Source organism: Eretmochelys imbricata, chromosome 8, assembly GCF_965152235.1.
Source record: "Eretmochelys imbricata isolate rEreImb1 chromosome 8, rEreImb1.hap1, whole genome shotgun sequence".
Lineage (NCBI taxonomy): Eukaryota > Metazoa > Chordata > Testudines > Cheloniidae > Eretmochelys > Eretmochelys imbricata.
This window is the reverse complement of record NC_135579.1, coordinates 78,661,403-78,683,200: the sequence shown is the minus strand read 5'-3', so window position 1 is coordinate 78,683,200 and position 21,798 is coordinate 78,661,403. Positions and strand designations below refer to the sequence as shown.

Here is a 21,798-nt window from a genome sequence, read left to right as displayed (position 1 = left end):
GGCCTCCAGGATTGGTGTTCATGGCAATATCAGCCAATCTAGACTAACCTCTGTCTCGGGAAACTCACGTAATTTTCCTGACCCAATACCCACTCCTGCAGTTTATCCATTAGAGAAGCTGATTTGGCCCAACATTTCTGGACCGCAGGGCCCTTAGGAGGTCCATTCTTGATGTCAACCAGGAAGAAAACCAAAAGGTGCCAATGGCCAAAAATATTGAAAGAGAAGAAAATCATGGCACAGGTGCTGGAGGAAGTGAAGCCCCTTGGGATTCTCCAATGATCAGCTCCTCCTCAAAAGCCACTACTAAGATTTGGAATGAGAAGGAGGTAAGAAGTTAGAATGTCACCATATTTCCCTCCACCCCTGTCTCTCCTTAGCTAATTTTATGTTTAAACAAACCAAGTCCCTAGGGAAGGCTTAGAGATTGTCCAACCTTTCCACCCATTGTCATGTGGGAGCCACACTAATGCAAGATCAGGACTTCCTCCATGAGCTACACGCAGCTGGTTTGAGTGAGGAAAAATAATCCCAGGCATCCGAAGTCATGAATGTGGGAAGCAAAAGTTATTTTGCATAAGTGCCGTGCCTCCAAGTTGGTTCTGCTTTCCATGATTTCCTTCATCCTCTTGGCATATATGGGAGGTTGATTATTCCCTGAATAGGCTGGTCTGCCATGGAACCAGGATCCAGGGTCTCCTAAAGCTTGAAACAATTCAGAAGGCTGTGGATATTTTTGGCTGAATCAGGTCTCAAAAATTCCAAGTGCAAATCAAGACAAAAAACCCAAAGAGCAACAAATCATTTTAATTTACTCTTTGTTCTTTTTAAAAACCTTGCTTGCACTCCCAGTTGTGCTTCACTCTCAAGTAATTCCACATTTGATATATTTACAGTAACTTTTTCTTTGTTTAGAGGTTTATGGAAATTCCAGCCAACAAGTGGATACTTTGAACTTCACAAAGTCTGTTGCTACTGACATGCAAAATGACTATCATTGTCCTGACTCTTTCCAGGCCATCCTCTACAATTACGTTTCTCCTTGTCACAGTCCTTAAAATAGGAGCAGTCAGAACAGGCTGTGGAACAAAAGTATTTTCCCAAATTTTTATAAATGAGTTTTAAATATTTCCAAAATAATATAACAGACTATGAATAATAATTATTTATAACAATAGTATGGGTTTGTTGAGATGAGGTCAGACGGTCTTCAGTACTGCTGGGCAAACAGTAATTTCACGCTGAGGTCTAATGTATCAGATTATATTCAAGAGAATTCACACACTTGCATATTTAGTGCCAAAATTATTCCTCTGATGTCAATCTCAATCTCTCTCTCTTTCTCTCTCTCTCTCTCTCTCGCTCTCTCTCTCTCACACACACACACACACACAGTTACCCTCTTGTTTTCATTACTCGTTAATCACTTTTCACCAGCTCCTTCATTGGTTCTCAGGTCCTGCAGTTAACAATGCTGTTCTTCTGAACAACTCTGATAATTAATTCTCTTGCAGAAAGATGCCAGAGGCCAAGGGACTGAACTATAACGACTGCCCTCACTTCATTTGGTTTCTTGGAGTAGAGCTCAGTTAAAGTTTTGAACAGGTAAAATCTATTTTTTTACTTTTTGTTTTTGACTTCTCCTCTGGTCACTACTATCGTTAGGTCATGATTATTCATTCAGCATTGACAGTGCATTCAGTACTGTATACAACAGAGAAAAACTTGACTCCTGTTCCAAGGTTATTACAGATGACAGCCATGGCCCCTTATCTTTAGGGAGGTGTAACAAGTATCTACCTCTGAAACTCACATGAAGGATACTTTAAGAAAGCAACACACAGTCCCTTCCCATCTCCCCATCCAGAAATTAAGTATGCATTGTCAAGTCTCAGTCAGTACGGTTTTGAAAGAGACTGAATTGCCTCCTAAAACATTACAAAACACATTTCTGCCATGCCACCAGACTAGTTGGAGAAAACAAGTTCGTCTATTATGTTTTATCTAGGCCCTTAAACCATACCCATCTCCATGGCAACTAAGTACCTGGTCAAGAATGAAATCTATTGAGTATTTCTTCAACCAGTCAGCAATTGAAAGAAATTATTTGATATACACATTTAAAGTCATTATCCTTAATTGTACTTAACATGCTTTGTACAATGTGTATCAACTGTTACAGTGCCTTCACCACTCACTTGCTCGCCTTGTGGACCTGGTGGCCCTGGATAGCCTTTGTGACCCTGCAGGTAGAAGAGATAAACAGGTGCTGTAATGAATACATTCAGATATGCAAGATGCAGCTTTGGGGGGTCTTGATTTCACCCTCCCCGCTTTATATTTTTCTTCAGCAAAGAACAATTTTGCAATCTCTCTTTCTCTGTGACATCCACATGGCTTAATTTCAGTAGCTGATGCGGGGGGAGGGAGAAAGAGAAACTTAGCTTAGCATAGATGATTTCTAGCTATGCCTGCTAAACTTGCACCAGTAGTCACAGATTTGTGTAAGCTCAAATAACACGTAGACAAAATGCCTTTAGCAACAATCAGCTTGTAATTATTGCAAAGCTGGATTTAGTCCAGACTGTTTCCCCATTCCAAATCCTTGTCATAACACTATCTCTGAATGAGCCAGTTCAACGGAGTTAAGCATAACAAGAAGGTCATTGCAAAGAGTTCCAAGAAGCTCTCTAGGAAAAGATAACTGTAAGAAAACAAAAGATTTCTCTTATATGGACTTAATTTTTTTTAATACTCCGCATTATGATGATAGTTTTGCACAAGTAAATGAAACTACCACCTTCCTGACACTAAAGAAAGTCTTCCAGATTATCCTGGCATCTTTAAATCATCAAAGTTTACCATTTCCCCTCTTTATATTGAGCATTATGATGATGATGGTTTGCCTGTACAGATGGTGGGTGAAATCCTGGCCATGTCGAAGTCAAGAGGAGTTCTGTCCATGATTTCAATATTGCCAAGATTTCATCTGGTGCCTCAAGTTTCGGTTTGGTTTCTACACCATGCCAAGAGCTTTGCTACAACAAACTAAACGGCATTACCTAACATGAAATTATAAAAGAGGAGTAATTTTGTTCAGTAATAGTTTTAAATAATGCAAAGAATCATATCTGTTAAGCTTCAAACTTTGCAATTTTAGCACTATACAGTTGCTTGGGAAATAACGTTAGTCCCAAGGACGTGCTCATTAAAAAACCTAGAGGCTCCATTTTCTCCAAACCAGTGTTGCAGGTATTCCCTTACATCTTGCTAAACACTCACACAGCATTGCTAACTTGCTTTAAAGTTTAGATATTACAGTAAAGCAGACGCAAACAACAATCATCTGCAAATCACAAGCTGCAGAGCGTATTTCAACCATACATCTGAGTGTGTCTACACAGTCCACAGAAGCAAGCCTCCCAGCCCAAGTCAACAGACTCAGGTTAATGGGCCTCATGCTAGTGCTCTAAAGATAGCTGTGTAGACAGAGCTTTGAAGTTGCACTTCCACCCCCTTTCCAGGCCTCAGAGCCCAAGGGCTTGTTTTCACTGTGGGGATAAGTTGACCTAAGTTACGCTACTTCAGTTATGTGAATAACGTAGCTGGAGTCAATGTAGCCATGGTCGACTTATCCTGGTGTCTTCACTGCGCTGTGTTGACAGGAGACACTCTGGTCGATTTCCCTAAATCTTCTTGGGGAACTGGAATACCGGTTGACCGGAGAGTGCTCTGCCATTGATTTAGTGGGTCTTCACTAGACCCACTAAATTTATCCCTGCTGCATCAATTGCAGCAGCATTGATCTCCCCACAGTGAAGACCAACCCTGAGCTCCAGCTGGACCCGGCTGCAAGTTCAAAAGTGGCAAAAAATAGTCTACACAGCTATTTTTAGAGCACTAGCAAGAGACCCACTAGTCTGTGGCATAGGTATGGGAGAGCGGGTCTTGGACAAACGGGCTGAGAGGGACTGCCTAATTAACATGCCAAGGCATGCTTTAGAAATGCTGTTGGTAAGATCATTAAATTTAAATTAAAGACAAAAGCATGATTAATGACTGCAATGCAAACCTGGAGGGCAAAGCAGTAACACTTTCTTAGGAATTATGTGTAAAATTTTCAAAAGCACCTTAAAAGGACATAAGTTATTTAGGAGCCAAAGTCCCACTGATAGACTTTCAGAGGGATTTGGGTCCTAAGTGGTTCAAGCATTTTTGAGAACAACCCTACATCTTGGTTTTAAAGGATCTTTTAGAATAGGTGCTTACAGAGGAAATGTTCAAATGTTTTAATATCTGGACCAGGAAAAAAGGGAACTACGTTTGTTTTGAGCTAAAAGGAAAGTATGTGTAAACAGAAAAGCTAATAATATCTGTAGGTTGATTGGAGGATAAGATACTCCCCAAATTCTAATGAAGACGCTCACATTTGGACTTCAAAGGCAAAAACAGAAATGGAAGGGCTTGAGCTTCTGGTTACACCAGCACACCCACTTTGTGGGCATGTTATTGGCACTCAGAGTGACAAGAGTGCTTTGGTCTCTGAGAGAGAAAGGACTCTACTGCCTAATGGAGTAACGTAGCCTCGTCTTTGTAAGGGGCCACGTTTAAGGGGCTGTTATTTACTATATGTTTGTACAGTGCCTAGCACAATGGAGCCTCAACCTTGCTAAGGCCTCTTAACATTATATCAATATAAATATTAAACAACAACAACATTGGGAGCCCAGCAGTGTTTTCCACTGTTTCCATAGAAATTCCAGTAGCACAGGGTTGGGGCAGTTGCTGGCTGGTTACAGCAGCCTCCCAAGAGAGACAGAGGAATGGGCAGGTAATTACAGGAATGCAGGAGGATTTGGTCTTCTCTGAACAGTGCCAAAGAAGAGTTGAAAAAAGCCACTGTAGGCACGTGGTGAGCACAACGAGCTATACGACTGTAGGCGTTTTTACAGAAACCTTTGCCATGGGTGCCATGGGAATGAAGAACTGCTTTGCAAATAGAACTAATACCAGCATTTAGATCTAAATCAATATTAAAAGCTGGACACAAATCAACACATAAATGGAAAAGCTGAAACAGCTGGACAGTTGTTTTCCAAAATGTTGAGAAGGTCAAAGAACAATGCAGCAATATAGATGAATGACATACATGACACAATACCATTCTTATTCCTCTATGACAAATAGTGTATGGACTAAAAGTGGCATAAAATTAATCCTATGTCAGCATAATGACGGGAACAAAAATGTAAAGGAAATAAGCTCATCCCATTCTTGCTATTCTCTCATGACTGCAATCCTGCTGTCCTCTTCTGAGGCTGGATCAGACCCATAACACATAACCCACAAACACCACAAGACACAATGTACTCATCAACTCCACATTTTCACCATCTGACACAATTTTGAAACACTTATTTGGTCTCCATGCACCCTCAGATTAGAAATGTGTTTGGCTTCTTTGTAGATCCAGCGTTTCTTGTCTGTGAGGCATGTAAATAATATAAATCAGAGTCTCTGGCTAGCACGTGGCACCTGTAGCATTATAATGACAGAAGGCTTCACCCTCACTCCAGCCTTGGGTTTTTGTTTTGTTTTTTTACACCAGCCTGGTGTCAGGGCTACACCGTGCATTAGTCTCACAAGAGGGGTGTTCGTTCTAATGTGTGCTACTGAGTTGTGCACTAACTGGCCTGTGTGGACCCCGCTGACATGCACTAAAAGCTCCCTAGTGCACATTAATGTAGGCCCTTTTCAAATAGCACTATCCTAACATGCACTAGGGAACTTTTAGTGAACTCGAGCAGGATCCACATGGGCCAGTTAGTGTGAAACATTCTAGTGCACACTGGAATTGATACCCCTGTAGTGGGTAGTGAAGCCCTTAGATTCTCAAACTCCCAGGATTCAATATTTCAAGGGTAAAAATAAAGATTTACTTCCTTTAAGAAAATAGGCCTGTGTCTCATCTCATTGGTATAAATCAGGAGTAACTGCACTGAAGTCCTGGTGCCTGGGGAGAGTCGGTCTTTGTGTCTCCAATGGATGAGGCTGTTCTAAGGATTCTATCATGGGCCCAAGCATCACATTGCCTCTGAACACTCCTGCATGGATTTTCCAGGCACATTCTACATGTAGGAGGTCTTATTTCATGTCTAACTACTAAAATAATGCTGTTATCATGCTTCCGTTCATAGGACTTATTAAAGGAAAATGCCCATGATTACTCAAAATTTCAGAAACCTACAATCCTGTATCGAAAACAATGGGAGTGTCTACTTTAACAAGCTAATGTGGTATTTTACGACAATATCCAACACTGAATCCATAGAAGCTTCTCTCTTCCCTGATCAGGCAGGAAACTCAATTAACTGAGATGGAAAGAGTTCCTTGCTCACTGATATCAATGAGGAAAGCAATAATGTTTTTAGGTGGCAATGAAGTTTGGTTTGAAATCTTTTGTCTGTTTGTTTGCTACATTTGATAGTTAGATGTACATTTTGTACAGCAATAACATACACCCTGAGAACGAGTGGTCATATGGGAGCCTTTCCCCTTCACATGCTTTGCAGGGGATGGGAAAGAGGTTGAAAGGAGGGGTCTCCTCTCTTTGTGGTCTAACTCCACAGTTAATCTAAGGCTTAGTCTACACTAAAGTTTTGCCTACCTACGTCGCCTCGGAGCATTAAAAAATAATCATACCCCCAGCCGATATAGCTATGCCTGCAAAACCCCGCAGTGTAGATGCAACTATCTAAACAGAAGAATGCTTTTGTCACATAACTAATGTCATTTGGGGAGGTGATGCAGCTATGCTGGCAGAAGAACTCCTTTTGCCGACATACTCTGTCTCTCTACTAAGGTGCTTTGCCAGTACAGCCATGCCGGCACAGCTCTACCAGCAAAGGCTCTGCAGTGCCGACAAGCCCTGGAACTAATCTGAAAGGTAAGTATCTTGCTCTTTATATTACTGCTGCAACCAGACCTTCACTTTAACGTGGAACCAACACAGGATCTGAGAAGGGCAGTGGGCCTAATATTGCTGTCACACCACTTTTACACTAATGTAATTCTGTTAGCTTTAATGGTGTTGATCCTGATTTATAACTGGTGTACGAGAGGAAAGAATCAGGTCCAGTGTATCTAACAGGGAGGAGCAATCAAAAGCTAATTTACATGAATGCCATAGCAAGTTTCAGTGAAAGTTTCAGAGTTGTTATAATGAAGAGAGAAGCCTCTCCCTTTCTTCCCTGCCTAGCCCAGATGCTGAAGGGCAAGATACTTAGGTAGCAGAAAACGTGCCTCTACTTAGGGAGAGGTGATCCACATTATTTATCTTTACATGTAAATCCCAGACCATATCTTCTTGGTAAAAAATAAAGCCAGTTTAAGGCAAAAGTACATTTATGAGATATCAACATATTATATTTTAAACATATGTCAAAACTTATCTAAAACAGCATTCAAAGGAGAGTGCTTATCCCTTTGAAATCAATGGAAGAATTTCTCTCATTTAATCAAACTTCATTCTTATCTAGGAAAATAACACTCTTTGTGAAATAAACTCAGCCATTCACTACCATAGAAATGTGGAAATTTCCAAAGATATTTATTAGTTGTTCACCAGCATATTATGAACTCTCCTGCTACTGACAGGTTTCAGAGTAACAGCCGTGTTAGTCTGTATTCGCAAAAAGAAAAGGAGTACTTGTGGCACCTTAGAGACTAACCAATTTATTTACGCATAAGCTTTCGTGAGCTACAGCTCACTTCATCAGATTCATACTGTGGAAAGTGTAGAAGATCTTTTTATATACACAGAAAGCATGAAAAAATACCTCCTCCCACCCCACTCTCCTGCTGGTAATAGCTTATCTAAAGTGATCACTCTCCTTACAATGTGTATGATAATCAAGTTGGGCCATTTCCAGCACAAATCCAGGTTTTCTCAGCCCCCCCCCCCCCCAAACCCACTCTCCTGCTGGTAATACCTTATCTAAAGTGACCACTCTCCTTATAATGTGTATGATAATCAAGGTGGGCCATTTCCAGCACAAATCCAGGGTTTAACAAGAACGTCGGGGGGGGGGGGTAGGAAAAAACAAGGGGAAATAGGTTACCTTGCATAATGACTTAGCCACTCCCAGTCTCTATTCAAGCCTAAGTTAATTGTATCCAATTTGCAAATGAATTCCAATTCAACCGTTTCTCCCTGGAGTCTGGATTTGAAGTTTTTTTGTTGTAATATAGCAACTTTCATGTCTGTAATCGCGTGACCAGAGAGACTGAAGTGTTCTCCGACTGGTTTATGAATGTTATAATTCTTGACATCTGATTTGTGTCCATTTATTCTTTTACGTAGAGACTGTCATGTCTGTAATCGCGTGACCAGAGAGACTGAAGTGTTCTCTCTGGTCACGCGATTACAGACATGAAAGTTGCTATATTACAACAAAAAAACTTCAAATCCAGACTCCAGGGAGAAACGGTTGAATTGGAATTCATTTGCAAATTGGATACAATTAATTTAGGCTTGAATAGAGACTGGGAGTGGCTAAGTCATTATGCAAGGTAACCTATTTCCCCTTGTTTTTTCCTACCCCCCCGCCCCAGACGTTCTTGTTAAACCCTGGATTTGTGCTGGAAATGGCCCAACTTGATTATCATACACATTGTAAGGAAAGTGATCACTTTAGATAAGCTATTACCAGCAGGAGAGTGGGGTGGGAGGAGGTATTTTTTCATGCTTTCTGTGTATATAAAAAGACCTTCTACACTTTCCACAGTATGCATCCGATGAAGTGAGCTGTAGCTCACGAAAGCTTATGCTCAAAGAAATTGGTTAGTCTCTAAGGTGCCACAAGTACTTCTTTTCTCTTGCTACTGCTCCTCTTTTTTGTACGGATGCTTCAAACAAACATACCAGACCTCAGAGAACTGACAACGATACAATACTTTGTTCTTGTTCACACAAGTATAAATTTGTAGACCATGAAGTAACGATGAAGTGAGCTGTAGCTCACGAAAGCTTATGCTCAAATAAATTGGTTAGTCTCTAAGGTACCACAAGTACTCCTTTTCTTTTTGCGCATACAGACTAACACGGCTGCTACTCTGAAACCTGTCATACTGACCTCATTAGAGATACTCTGGATTTGCAAAGGTGTAGTTGGGCAAAAATTGGCCCTGCAAAATAAACATGTTGCAGGCAGTAGAAATATGTAGTCAATGGCAACACAATAAACTATTAAGACAAGGACACACATGCACAGATGGTGGGTACCGTACAGGATTACCATAGAATAGTGCAGCATTTTTAAAAGAGATCTCTCAAGGAAACTCTACTAACGCAGTCTCTCATTTCTACTAACCTCTTCCCCATCTGTACTAAATTCCGACATTCAGGAAACCAAAACCAAGAGCAAATAGCACATGACTAATCACAAACCATCTTCATTCAAAAAATAAATATTTAATATGAATGTAGACCCCAACATTTTCACAATCATTGTAACAGTGCACACTATTGCATAAGTACTGCACAAAATTTCACAAAAGTTCCAAATCAGACAAATTTTAATGAAAAAAATCCTATTGTTTTATCCACAACTTTGAGCAGGTCTAATTATGCCCAGGAGAGGGCAGTAGTAGGCATTATGCAGCCAGCATGTTACCAATGAAATATTCAATTCCACCATTAAAATTAAGGGAAAATGACTATTCAAATCTCCTGTGCTCCTTTGAAAGTGTCAGCTTACGAATCCTTCAGGAAAACAATGAAGGTCAATGAGAAAAAGGGCATTTACCAAGAAATGGGCATAAATAAATTGGTATTATTCTACCTAAAAGGGAGACCTGAAATAGTGCAAGAGCTACTCCACATTAAAACTTATGTCACAGTTTAAATGCTGATCATTTTACTGAAGATCCATCTACAGGAAGATAAAAATCAGAGCCAGCTGCCAAAATCAAATAAGACTTTGGAAGCAATGAATTTATGGATTTTTTTGTCTTCTTTATAGTTAGGTGATAAAGGAATTATGTTACTCATTTATACACACCTCAGCAGTTCCCCAAAAGCATTTAACAAAATCAAATATAAAGTAACAAAAGAGAATGTTTGTTTTTTTCCCCCAAGGATTCCCCTGTTTTCCTAACTGGATTATTGCACAATTTGCACACACTCTGAATGAGTTTCCAAAATGAAAACAAGCTACCAACTCAACTGAAGTCTGAAAACACGTTCAAAATCTTGGGTATATCTGGTAATGATATGGAAAGATCAAGCATCTTAAAACTGCAAAGCTTGGACTTAGGTCCATTAAACATCAAGCATAAAATACTTTTTAGTATTTACAGGTGTAACATAATTCATGGACTCAGTGATTTTACAAGATTAGATCAGACTGGAGTTTTCTGAAATGTGGTTCCAGTTAGTGTCTACTCTCTACATGAAGTGGAAACAAAGAGTAAAAGTGCCAATAATCAAATGAACACCATCACCCCTAGCTTGTATTGTAGACATAGCTTAACATGATTTTATTGAAAATTAAGTAGAAACTGCTTTGCTTGTCCAAGCAAAACTGTGAACCTGATAATATAGTAAAGCAGTATATGTTTTGGGACTCAGAAGATGCCACAGCTCTGCTGGTGATAGTTGGTGATAATAAGCAGGCTACCAGATAAATCTCCGACTTGGATAAGAACAGATGCTGCTGGAAGGAATTTCCCCACATAAGAAATGAACATTTTAGTCAGACCTTTAAAATTGGGTTAATTTTGATAAATCCCAGAAAGTTTGTGGACAAGTGAAACACATTTCCTAGGAGCTTTTAAACTAATTTTGCAACATCTTCCTTTTTTGGGTTACAAAGAGTAAATTTATGCTTTTGGTCAACACAAGAAAAGTGAATTAAACCAAATCAGACATAGGCCACTTTAATTCTGAATGAGAGTGTCCATACAGGGGTTTAATGAAGTTTAACTAATCCACTTTAAATTCACATCTTTACTTAATTCACATTAATTTTCCCTGAGTGGCCCTGTATAGACAAGTCTTATACTTTCTAACTTCCTATCCATTACTGAACCTAATTAAACAATACTTTTGTGGTTTTCAAAATAATTTATATATTCATTCAACCCTTCTTCTCCAGCTTTATGTCTATGTACTCTCCCTATAACTCACTCCACTCCTACAATCTTTGCATCCCTTTTGTCCCCTTTCCTGAATACTTCTTTGTTTGCCTCATGCTGTCCCACGTTAATGGACTGTTAAGGCCTGGGTAGTTTCTTAAATGGAGTATGGGGTTTTTATTTCTTAGAGTACTTTGACATTTCTCCTAGTGAAGAAATAATTATGTGAATATTAGGTGGCTTCCAAATCTAAACTTATTTCACTTGGCTTCAAGGCAAGAGTGTTAGCTGCTCTGACACACATCTTTGAAAAACATCCAATTTTGTGGTGCTGAAAGACTGAGCTCCATTGCTAACACTGAATGAATTAACACATGATTCGGTGAACGAATTAATGAATAGAAAAGAGGTGGCCAGTCCTGAAACTGAGAATAAAGTGGGATTCACTCATTTAAAATATCAATGTCTTCCAGGCAGGAGTATATTTATTGAAGCTCAAAGGAGCTCATGATACCAGAGCAGAAACATAGCAAGCTTTTCAGAGTAGCGCACCATTTGGGAGTGACCATAAAAAACTTCTAATTTACATTGTGCTCACTACATTTTAAATTAATTTAGTACTCAGGAAAGGCTCTGGATGGACCACATAGGGACCGAAGTCTTATACTTATCCACAGTATGGACAGAAGCAGTACATGTACCATAGCCTCACTTAGATCAAGGCTCCTGAGTTTCGGACAGGTTTCATACCGGCCCTACCTAGATCAGACAAGCAGTGAAAGGGAAGATTTCAGCATTACCATCGTCTTTTGCCAGTAGCAGAGTGTGCACTGAACCTGGAAGTATTGCTTACATAGGAAGGTGAACAGGCTGACATGGATGTGCATTTCAGCTATGCTTCCACTACTGGCTAACAGGGAACACTGCCTGCTGACTTCCCATCCACTTCCTGATATTAAAGCTGGAACTTTTGAAGTAGGTGTGGGGCAATGGAAAGAGGATGGTGGGGCTTCTTGTGGTTTAGGTTGACCTTTCTCCTACACAGATTGGCTTGTTATGGAGCTCTGTAACTTGCATAGCTTGGGAGAATCTGTTATTTTCCAGACTGGGCCCATCCTGAAAAAGAGGCACATGCAGTATATGATCTGTGGCTCAGATTCAGTCCTGCCTGTTGGGTTTTGATAGCTGACCATTGTAAATTTCAAATGGTAAGAAATTTCCAAAGACAGACTATGCAGCTCAAACTTGGAGAGCCCCGATTATGCAGACCCCCCTCCCCCCTCACGGATTTCCCGTGGACTTACACTCGAGAGCTGAATACAAAAATTAAAAAAAAAAAATCTTACCTTCTGACCTTTGATACCAGGAGGGCCAAGTAAGCCTCTTGGACCTGGGTCACCCTGTACAACACAGTAAGGTAGAATCATTTCATTTTATTATAATATTTGAAAAGACTTAAACACCTGGGAAGCAGTAAATTCTCTTTATCCCTGGACATTTAAAATGGAATAGACTCAACAACAACAACATTTATTTCAGGATCTCAGAATAGCTACATTTTAGCCAGCTTAAGTCGGACTGAAGTGGTTACATGGGTCTTTGTGTGGCCTTTGCCCAGAGGTGAATTTCACTCCAAGTGAGTAGTTTTTAATTATTTCTCAACATTCAATTTGTTCATATCAGATCCATTTCCCCAATGTTACATGTTTCTTGCACTGGAAAAAAAAATGGCTGCCACATTTAGTTTCCATACAAACCTGCAAGTAACAAATGAAACAAAAAGGTTTTCTGGGGGAAGTATTCCAAATATTTTCTAAATGTAAATGTCATTAAATCTGTTTGGAAACAGTGAACTGGCAAATTTTTTCATTCAGCACGATGGGCCAAAGTCAGAGGTATTGTAGGCTGTGTACATTTAGACTGTGCTGTAGCTATGACACTGTAACCCCACAGTGCAGTTGCAGCCTAAAGCAACAAAAGGGGGGTTTCCATCACTGCAGGAACACCTCCCTGAGCAACAGTAAGTAAGCTGACGGAAGTATTCTTCCATCAACCTAGCAGCATCTACATCAGGGCTTAGGCTGGCATAGCTATGGTGCTCAGGGTTTTTGGATTTTTCACACTCTGGAATGCCATTGCTATGTTGACCTAAATTTTAAATGTAGACCAGGCCTACATTTGTGTAACATGCAAGTGGAAGGACCAAATGGAGGTATACACATTTCACCAAATTAATTGATCTCTAAACACACGTAGTCTCACTTCTGAATTTAGCTCTGTCTTTGACAGGCAGCTCTTTACAACGGAACTCTAAATATACATTATGAAATAAGCATTCTAATTAAACTCTCAATATGAGCACTTTGGTTTTAAAGCGTTAGCCATAATTAGTAGGTGTGCAATTCAAAAGTAAACTGTAATCATAAACCTCCAAGCCATAGCTTCCATAAAGAACCACGCTGTATTTTTATCTGAAAATCATTCTGGAAAGACAAAGTAACCAACTAATTTAACTATAGGAGCTTACTCTTGGAATCCACTTTAAGGTGAAGTGGAGGACAGAATCTTTGATTTCTTAGCATTAAGAGAGTTCTTAATGAATATAGCAGAATAGGGCTGAAAGATCCTTTGTGACTAAAGCAGTGATGAAGACACAGTATTTCTGGGATGGGACTTCTGCTGCCTTAGCTTCCCCAAGGTTACATAACGGCTGCATTTTTTCCCAGTGCAATTAAATTCCTTAATATGCAGTGAAAATCTGAAAAGTGACTGTTAATAGGACACGGCTGCAGTTGTGTCCACAGTCATCATCTCTTGATTGCTTCTTGAACCAGTTTGTTCCATTTGCAAATGAAAACATGTTTTTCTAACAGTCCTTCAGCTTCAAACTAGAATCAACAAGTCAAGCTGGATTCTTTCTAGCTTGGCACCATCACCAAAGTCATAAAGATTCTTTGGGCCAAACTCTGCTCTTAGCCACACCTGTGCAAGCCAACTGCAACTTAGATAAGAATTATGTTTATGCTGTGCGAACTGGAATAGAATTCTGACCATTCTCTCAAAGTTGTGTTGGGTCAAGAGGATTAGAAAGAGGAGGGGCGGAAAGCTTATTTTTTCACTAAAGTCAGCAGATAAGATCCTGAATAAGCACAGGAAGCAGATCTGCTGACTCAGAAGGTGTCATTTTTACAGTCTTTTTTCAAAGCAGAGCTTTGCTCTGCATCTGATCCTTCTAAAAAGAATGAGGAGTACTTGTGGCACCTTAGAGACTGACAAATTTGTTAGTCTCTAAGGTGCCACAAATACTCCTCTTTCTTTTTGCTGATACAGACTAACACGGCTACTGCTCTGAAACCTGATTCTTCTGTCACTTAAACCTGCCGTACACAAGGGTAGCTACTGATTTAAATAGAATCACTTCTGATTTACACCAGCGTAAGTGAGATCAGAATCAGGCTCTTTATTTTCAAGTACAGAATGTTTTAGCATTTTTTTGGAGAGAAGACAATGACATTGGTGAGTGTTAAACAGGACAATGTGCCTGTGTGCAAATTCATCAAAATACTATAAAGAGACAGCATCAAATTGAAATCTCGTAAGTTTTAAAAAATAAGTTAAAGATCATTTCAGGGACTATACCTACTCCCGGGACCCCTCCACCACAAGTTTGTATGTTTAGAATCATATTTTCCTTTTTAAAATATTTTTCCTCTCCTGCTACGGTGTGAAAGACTCACTTAAACAAAAGGGGAAATCTGCTAACTAAGCCCCTGATCCCCTAATACTACTAAGATTTATACATGTGCTCAGTTTTAAATACATGAGTAATCCCACTGAATTAAATGAGCCTAACTCATGTGCTTTAAGTTAAACATGTGCTAAAGTGTCTATGGAATCAAGGCCTAACTGACTAGACATGGGAAAGAGGGAAACGGATACACAGAGGGCTGTCAAATTTTGAAAAACAGGGAAAAGGCAGTGATGCATGACCAGAAAGGGTTACAAAAAGAAAAGGAGTACTTGTGGCACCTTAGAGACTAAACAATTTATTCGAGCATAAGCTTTCATGACCTACAGCTCACTTCACTGGATGCTTCTGATGAAGTGAGCTGTAGCTCACGAAAGCTTATGCTCAAAGAAATTGGTTAGTCTCTAAGGTGCCGCAAGTACTCCTTTTCTTTTTGCAAATTCAGACTAACACGGCTGTTACTCTGAAACCAGAAAGGGTTAAGCATCCTACAGGATAAATGACTCAAATTCAACCCTTAAAAACATATGGGGAGATAATATTTGTATTTTTGTGTATTTACATATATATTGGTAGTGGTCAACAACGTAATCAAACAGTCCCTGTCTATGCTGTATTCTGTTAATTCAGAGATCAAAAGAACATCTTAATATTTAAATGAATTGTAAACATGGGATATCACTGTATTCATTTCTCTTTGAAATGTACAGCAAATCACCAGCGAAAGGTGGAAAAACAGGCAATTGCTTTATGTTGATCAGTGTGAATAATTACCGGCGATGCTTAGGAAATGAGTGTCTATTGTTCGCCAAGGGACTCCAAACTGTCAAAGAAGGCCTGAAACTGTATAAAAAATGGCTTGGATCCTGACATCTCAGATCTGCTTGATGCTTCATGCAGGGGAAGCTGAAGCCACAAGGACTGAAATCCCAGTTCTGATTGGACTGCCCTGAATACAAACATTGGACTATAATCTATGAACTATTTTGAAAAGAACTCTTTGCATCTACAAAGCTCACCATCTCTGCTATGAATCTGAACCTCAAGAATTGAACTCATGTCTGTATGTATACTGATCTTTTAACCTATACTCACTCTTTTTTCTTTTTTAATACATTTTAGTTTAGTTAATAGGAATTGGCGGCAAGTGTGTATTTGGGTAAGATCTGGAATATTCATTAACCTGGGAGGTAATATGTCCGATCCTTTGGGATTGGAAGAACTTTCTTATATGATGAATAAGATTTTCACTAATCCTCATCATATCTGGCTTGGGTGTCTAGGTGGAGGCCTGAGGCTGGGTTACTTAAAGGGAACTGTGTTGTTGACTTCTGGGTAAGCAGTAAGGTATTAGAGAAGGTTTTGTGCTGGCTTGGTAAATCTAAGCATTGGAATGTCCACCAGCTTTGGGGATTGTCTGCCTCATTCTTTGCAGTTCATCCTAACTGAGTGACTTCAGCTGGCTCCCCTGGGATTCCGGTCACAAAGGCTTATTTCTAAAGTTTCAGTTACTCTAACACGAAGTATCCTTCGCAATAACAGAAGGTAAAATAAGTTCAGGTAGAGATGTGATTTTTAAGTTGAAAATATTCCTTTAACCATTGTCACACTTAGCTTTGTGTACTGATATAAGATGTTATAAGGTTTCAATACTCATATTTTGTTGCTGATGTGACGGAGTTAACATAAACAACAGTTTACCTGTACCACATTTATCTGGTCCTAACAAACTGAATTTAATTTAATGCTTCCAATAGAGTTTTACTTTTTAATTTTTGTTTCATAAATCTGAAATGAAATACAGAATTTAAAATTTAACTACAGATGAACCATTAAGTATTGTTATTTTATGTCTGCCTTTGGTTCATAACTGTTTCCGGAGGCTTACTTTAATCTCAGAACACTAAAATCCAGCCACCCATATAGACATCAGCCATTCTGAGACAAACAATAATGGGAAAACAGAAATTGAAACTTACATAGCACTAGACTTAAAAGATAATTAAACCCAACAATACAGATGACATAAGCAAACTTCAACAAAAAAAATGTGGCGAACATTTCTCTGTAATTATGAAGCAGTTACCTTTTCTCCACGTTTTGCTTGTCCTGGGGAGAATGCTGCATCTCCTTTAGGGCCCTATTGCAGAGAAATGAAATCAGTGTGGCACAGGGACAGATGATTTAATTATATAGCCAGCCACAAATATTTTCACTGTTGAAGAAACTGATTGTGTGTGTGCAGGATCTAATGCTGTACAAAGTATATGTCTTATTCCAGGAATGTTTCCTTATGTCAATTTTCCTATTTAAAAATGCATTTCACACTACATGGCATAATACAATAATCTGAATGCATATGTGGTGAGTCTGAATTTCCCTGCATTTCTTCATAATGTACCTGACGATTATTTATTAAAAAGGCAGAGTTTAATTGCAAATGCAGTAAGAGGTACAGACAAATCAGTGTGCCTGCATTCTCAGTTATAACTGAATACTTTATTTGTACTTTGCTGATTTATGCAAGCCTGATGTATCAAACTATATCAAACATGAACACCAATAGAGTTGTGATGTCATTTCTATTCAGTTCTGTTTTGTTCCTATCCTTTACTCTAGTGCCCTTGAAAGCTGCTGTTGAGATGTAGTCAGTTGGTTGCAATTTTTCATTCACTGCATATTCCCTCCCAAAACAAAACTTGTCATAAAACTAACTAGAATTACCCCATGATGGAAATAATTTCCCCTTAAGGCTAGTGTTAAGTTGCCCATTTGTTGCTTCAAAAATGCAAGGTTTCGGAGTTACATTCCTTACAAACAATGTAGATATTTTTAAAGGGGAAATGTGATGTTCAGGTGGCAGGCAGAGGACATTTTATTGGGGAAATAAATTGCATAAATATATATTTGGCCTTTCACATATTCTGGCAATAGGAAAATGTTGTCTCGCATAAGGAAAGCAGATGGTTATGTTTCATATGTCATATTTCATAGCTTGTTGTGTTCCCACATAATTAAGTTCTGCAACGTGCTACACTTTACTTTCCCCTCTCATTCAAGTGTCACTACCTGTTTTTATTGCCATGAGAGTCTGAGAAGCGTGCGTGCTTCTCACAACTTTTTGAAGGCAATTGCTTTTGGTTCCCGGGTAATAAATTAACGCTGAGAAGTAGTACACTGCCTGCATTAATTCTTTAAAAGAAGCGACTGAAGCATTCCCATTGACCAGGCTTACAATAGATAGCACACTAACTTAATAGTTTTCTAGCCTGAGTTTAAAAGAAGAAAGTTATTGTCAATTGAAAGTAATCCACCAGTCCTTCATGATTCCATGTCTTCTCTATATGTTATCAGAAATAGTAGCCTCTGCCATCTTTTTTCACACATCCAATATTTCCAAAAAATAGCACAGAGCCCTGAAGGATGGAGAAAGTGTGAGAGAGAAATCCAGCAGTCCTGGGTTCAGTTTTTTACTGGGCAGGATATATGTCATTCCTGACTAGAAATCATAGAATCATAGTGTTAGATGGGACCCCTGGCCAAGATGCAGGATTTGTTGTGTCTAAACCAGCCAAGGCAGATGGCTATCCAGCCTCCTTTTAAAAATCTCCAGTGAAGGATCTTCCACGACCTCCCAAGGCATCTGTTCCATTGTCCTACTGTTCTTACAGTTAGGAAGTTTTTCCTCAGAATTAATGTAAATCTGCTATGCTGTAATTTGAAGCCATTGCCTCTTGTCCTGCCTGCTGTGGCAAGAGAGAACAACTTTTCTCCATCTTTTTTATGGCAACCTTTCAAGTGTCTGAAGACTGCTATCATATCCCCCCTTAATCTCCTCTCTTCCAAACTTAACATACTCAGTTCTTTCAGCCTTTGCTCATATGGCTCGCATTCCATCCCTTTGATCATCTTTGTTGCTTGCCTCTACATCCTTTCTATACATTGGTGACCAAAATTTGACACAGTACTCCAGCTGAGGCCTAAACAACGCCAAGTAGAAATATCACCTCTTGTAACTTGCATGCTATGCCTCTGTTAATGCCACCTAAATTTGCATTTGCTTTTGCAACAGCATCGCATTGCTGACTCATTTTGAGGCTGTGATCCACCACAACTCCCAGATCCTTCTCAGAAGTGCTGCTGCCAAGCCAGTTTTCTCCCATTCTGTGTCTGTACGTTTAGTTTTTCTTCCTTAAGCGTAGCACCTTACATTTGTCTTTGCTGAATTTCATTTTGTTGTCAGTAGCACAGTTCTCCAATTTATCAAGATCCCTCTGAATTTTAGCTCGATCCTCCAAAGTGTTGGCAACCCTGCCTACCTTTGTATCATTTGAAAATTTGATCAGTTTGTTCTCTATTCCTATATCCTGGTCATTAACAAAGATGTTAAACAACACTGGACCCAGAACACATCCCTGTGAAACCCCACTTAAGACCTCCCTCCAATCTGACATCATTCCATTAATAGTTACTCTTTGTTTGCAGTTGTTTAACCAATTATGTATCCTTTTAATGGTAGTTCTGTCGAGCCCGCATTTCTCCATCTTACTTATTAGAATGTCATGTGGGACGGTGTCAAAAGCTTTGTTGAAGTCCAGGTATATTATATCCACCACATTCCTGCTACCCACCAAACCAGTTACCATGTCAAAGAAGGAAATCAGTCTGGTTTGGCATGATTTGTTCTTAATAAATCCATGCTGCTTTTAGTGATTATCCCTTCATCCTCCAGGTATTTGCAAATTGAACGTTTTATACACTGCTCTAATAGCTTCCCAGGTATCAAGGTCAGGCTGACTGGTCTATAGTTCCCCAGCATTCCCCCCCCCTTTTTAAAGATGGGCACGACATTAGCCCTTCTGCAGACTTCCAGGACCTGTCCTGTCATTCAGGAGTTTGCACATATTATTGCCAGTGGCTCCGAGATGTCTTCAGCTAACTCCTTCAGTACTCTGAGGTAAATAGTATCAGACCCTGCTAACTTGAATGACATAACCAAGTCATGCCCTCTACGTGCAGAAGTGGTTTTCACAAGGGGAAGGGAGTTCTTCCAGGCTGATCTCTCCTTTTCCACAGCCTTCCTCACCTCCATCACCAAGACAACAACTTATGTACATTTACTCTTTGGCCACTTAACCTTGAATGTGGCCTCACTTAATGTTCAAATCTTCTCAACTCAACCTGATTTAGTCAGATGTTTAACTGAAACTCTTCAGCTGAATCACAGAGACATCCCCTGGGCTGAAACAGTTGGGCCCCTATGTATCTGAGCTTCCTTTTATCTAACACTCATATCTTATGAAAATCCCAGTTATGTCCTATAATGTGAGTCACTTTCCCATCAACTCCCCTAATCATTTGAAAACTCTCTTTATATGAATGTTTTTGATGTCCCCAAAACATTTTGTGAAACACATCAGCATTGCTGGCAAGTGTCATATATTATCAATTGGACAAAGAGCAATGTCTCTGACACACTTAAGACCCAATTTTCCAGAGGTCCTAAATGACCAGAAACTCTGATTGACTTCTCCTGGAGTTGTGAATTTCATAGAAGCCTCAGTAACAGCGGTCCCTGGGAGAAGTACTGACCCAGCAGATCTCCTGGCTAGCCATGCACTTAGAGCTTCAAGAGAACAGGATTTAAGCCTCAGGGTAGGTTGTGACTAACAGCCACAAAAAGCAGAAAACACAGCCTGTAACTGTTGTGGCACAGGGATATCCTGCCCATGCCCACTCTCCCCTGCTATGTTAGCAGGAAGGAGGGAGTATGGCATAAAAGTCCCACATAGCAGTGAAGACTCCCCCTTGCTGTGTGGCACTCCTCCCTCAATTGTTTAGACTGGGCTTACAGCCAAAGTCCACCCATGATGAGACAGAAACCAGCTGCACTGCACTGCACCTGAGGATCTGGCCTATTTTCTCTTTAAAATCTTTTCCAAGTATTGCTTTGTTATGACTGCTCAGAGAATGCTTGAGTTGTGTTGATAAGCATGTCAGGTCTTCCAAACTGAAGATGAGACAGACTTTATACACAGTACTTACCTTCCAAGGGTTATTGCAGAATAGAGCTTTAACTGTGATAAAGATTAGCATCTCTTTAATGACAGCAAAGCTTGCGTGGCACAACAGAAAGGCCATATAGCAAGCAGAGATGGAAACTTGCCAGTGTCAAACAGAAGATAGATATTCCTGCGGTAAACAATTTAGTTCTTCTAAAAATAATTCATGACAATTATTTTGCAATTAGTCTTGTGTTGGTAGCTCTCAGGAATTCCTCTTGTCAGACAAATCACATACCCTTTCTATTTCATTATTTTCTTACTACAAACCCATAAAAAACAAAGTTGTGAAGCCCAGAAAATTATCAAATAGAACTTTGCTCTTCTAATTTTTAACAGCTTTAAGACAGAAGAAATCAATACATTTAGTTAACATATAAATAAAAGTGGGCTCTGAGGAGCCATGATGCCTGGTGGGAAGGGAGATCCATCCAAGATGTTTCCTGCCTCTGTGTGGGAGGGGGAGACCATTCCACAATATATCGCACAAATGTATAGGGTTCAGAGGGACTGCAGCCTCTAAAATCTGCAGCCTCCTAACCCTTCCCACCACATAAACCTCACAGAGTCCAAACCTTCCCTTAAACCCATCTGGTCAGGTTTCTTCACAGGACAGGGTGATCTGGACATTAGAAATCATAGTCCTGAACCTGTGCTGCCCTGCACTTTGTGTAATTATTTACTCTCATGCAAAGTGGGAATAAAATGCTTCAAATCAGATTCCTCCACTCACTTTATGCCCATTTTAAACAGGTTTAACTGACTACACAAGGTGCAGTGCAGTGGTGAATCCAGTGATTCACTGCATTTTACCTTTACATCACCACCACAGAATCTATTACAGCTAAATGA

General features: G+C 39.7%; 1 protein-coding gene across 1 annotated transcript in view; it reads right to left on the bottom strand.

Moving 5' to 3' along the window:
* Window positions 1–21,798, bottom strand: part of COL24A1 (collagen type XXIV alpha 1 chain) — a 248,411-nt gene that overhangs the window by 165,005 nt on the left and 61,608 nt on the right. Inside the window, exons 8-10 of the mRNA XM_077825362.1 lie at window positions 16,971–17,024; window positions 12,483–12,536; window positions 2,199–2,243 (exon numbers count right to left, since the gene is read on the bottom strand). Of these exons, the coding sequence (XP_077681488.1) occupies window positions 2,199–2,243; window positions 12,483–12,536; window positions 16,971–17,024 (153 nt within the window). The remainder of the gene's footprint in view (window positions 1–2,198; window positions 2,244–12,482; window positions 12,537–16,970; window positions 17,025–21,798) is intronic.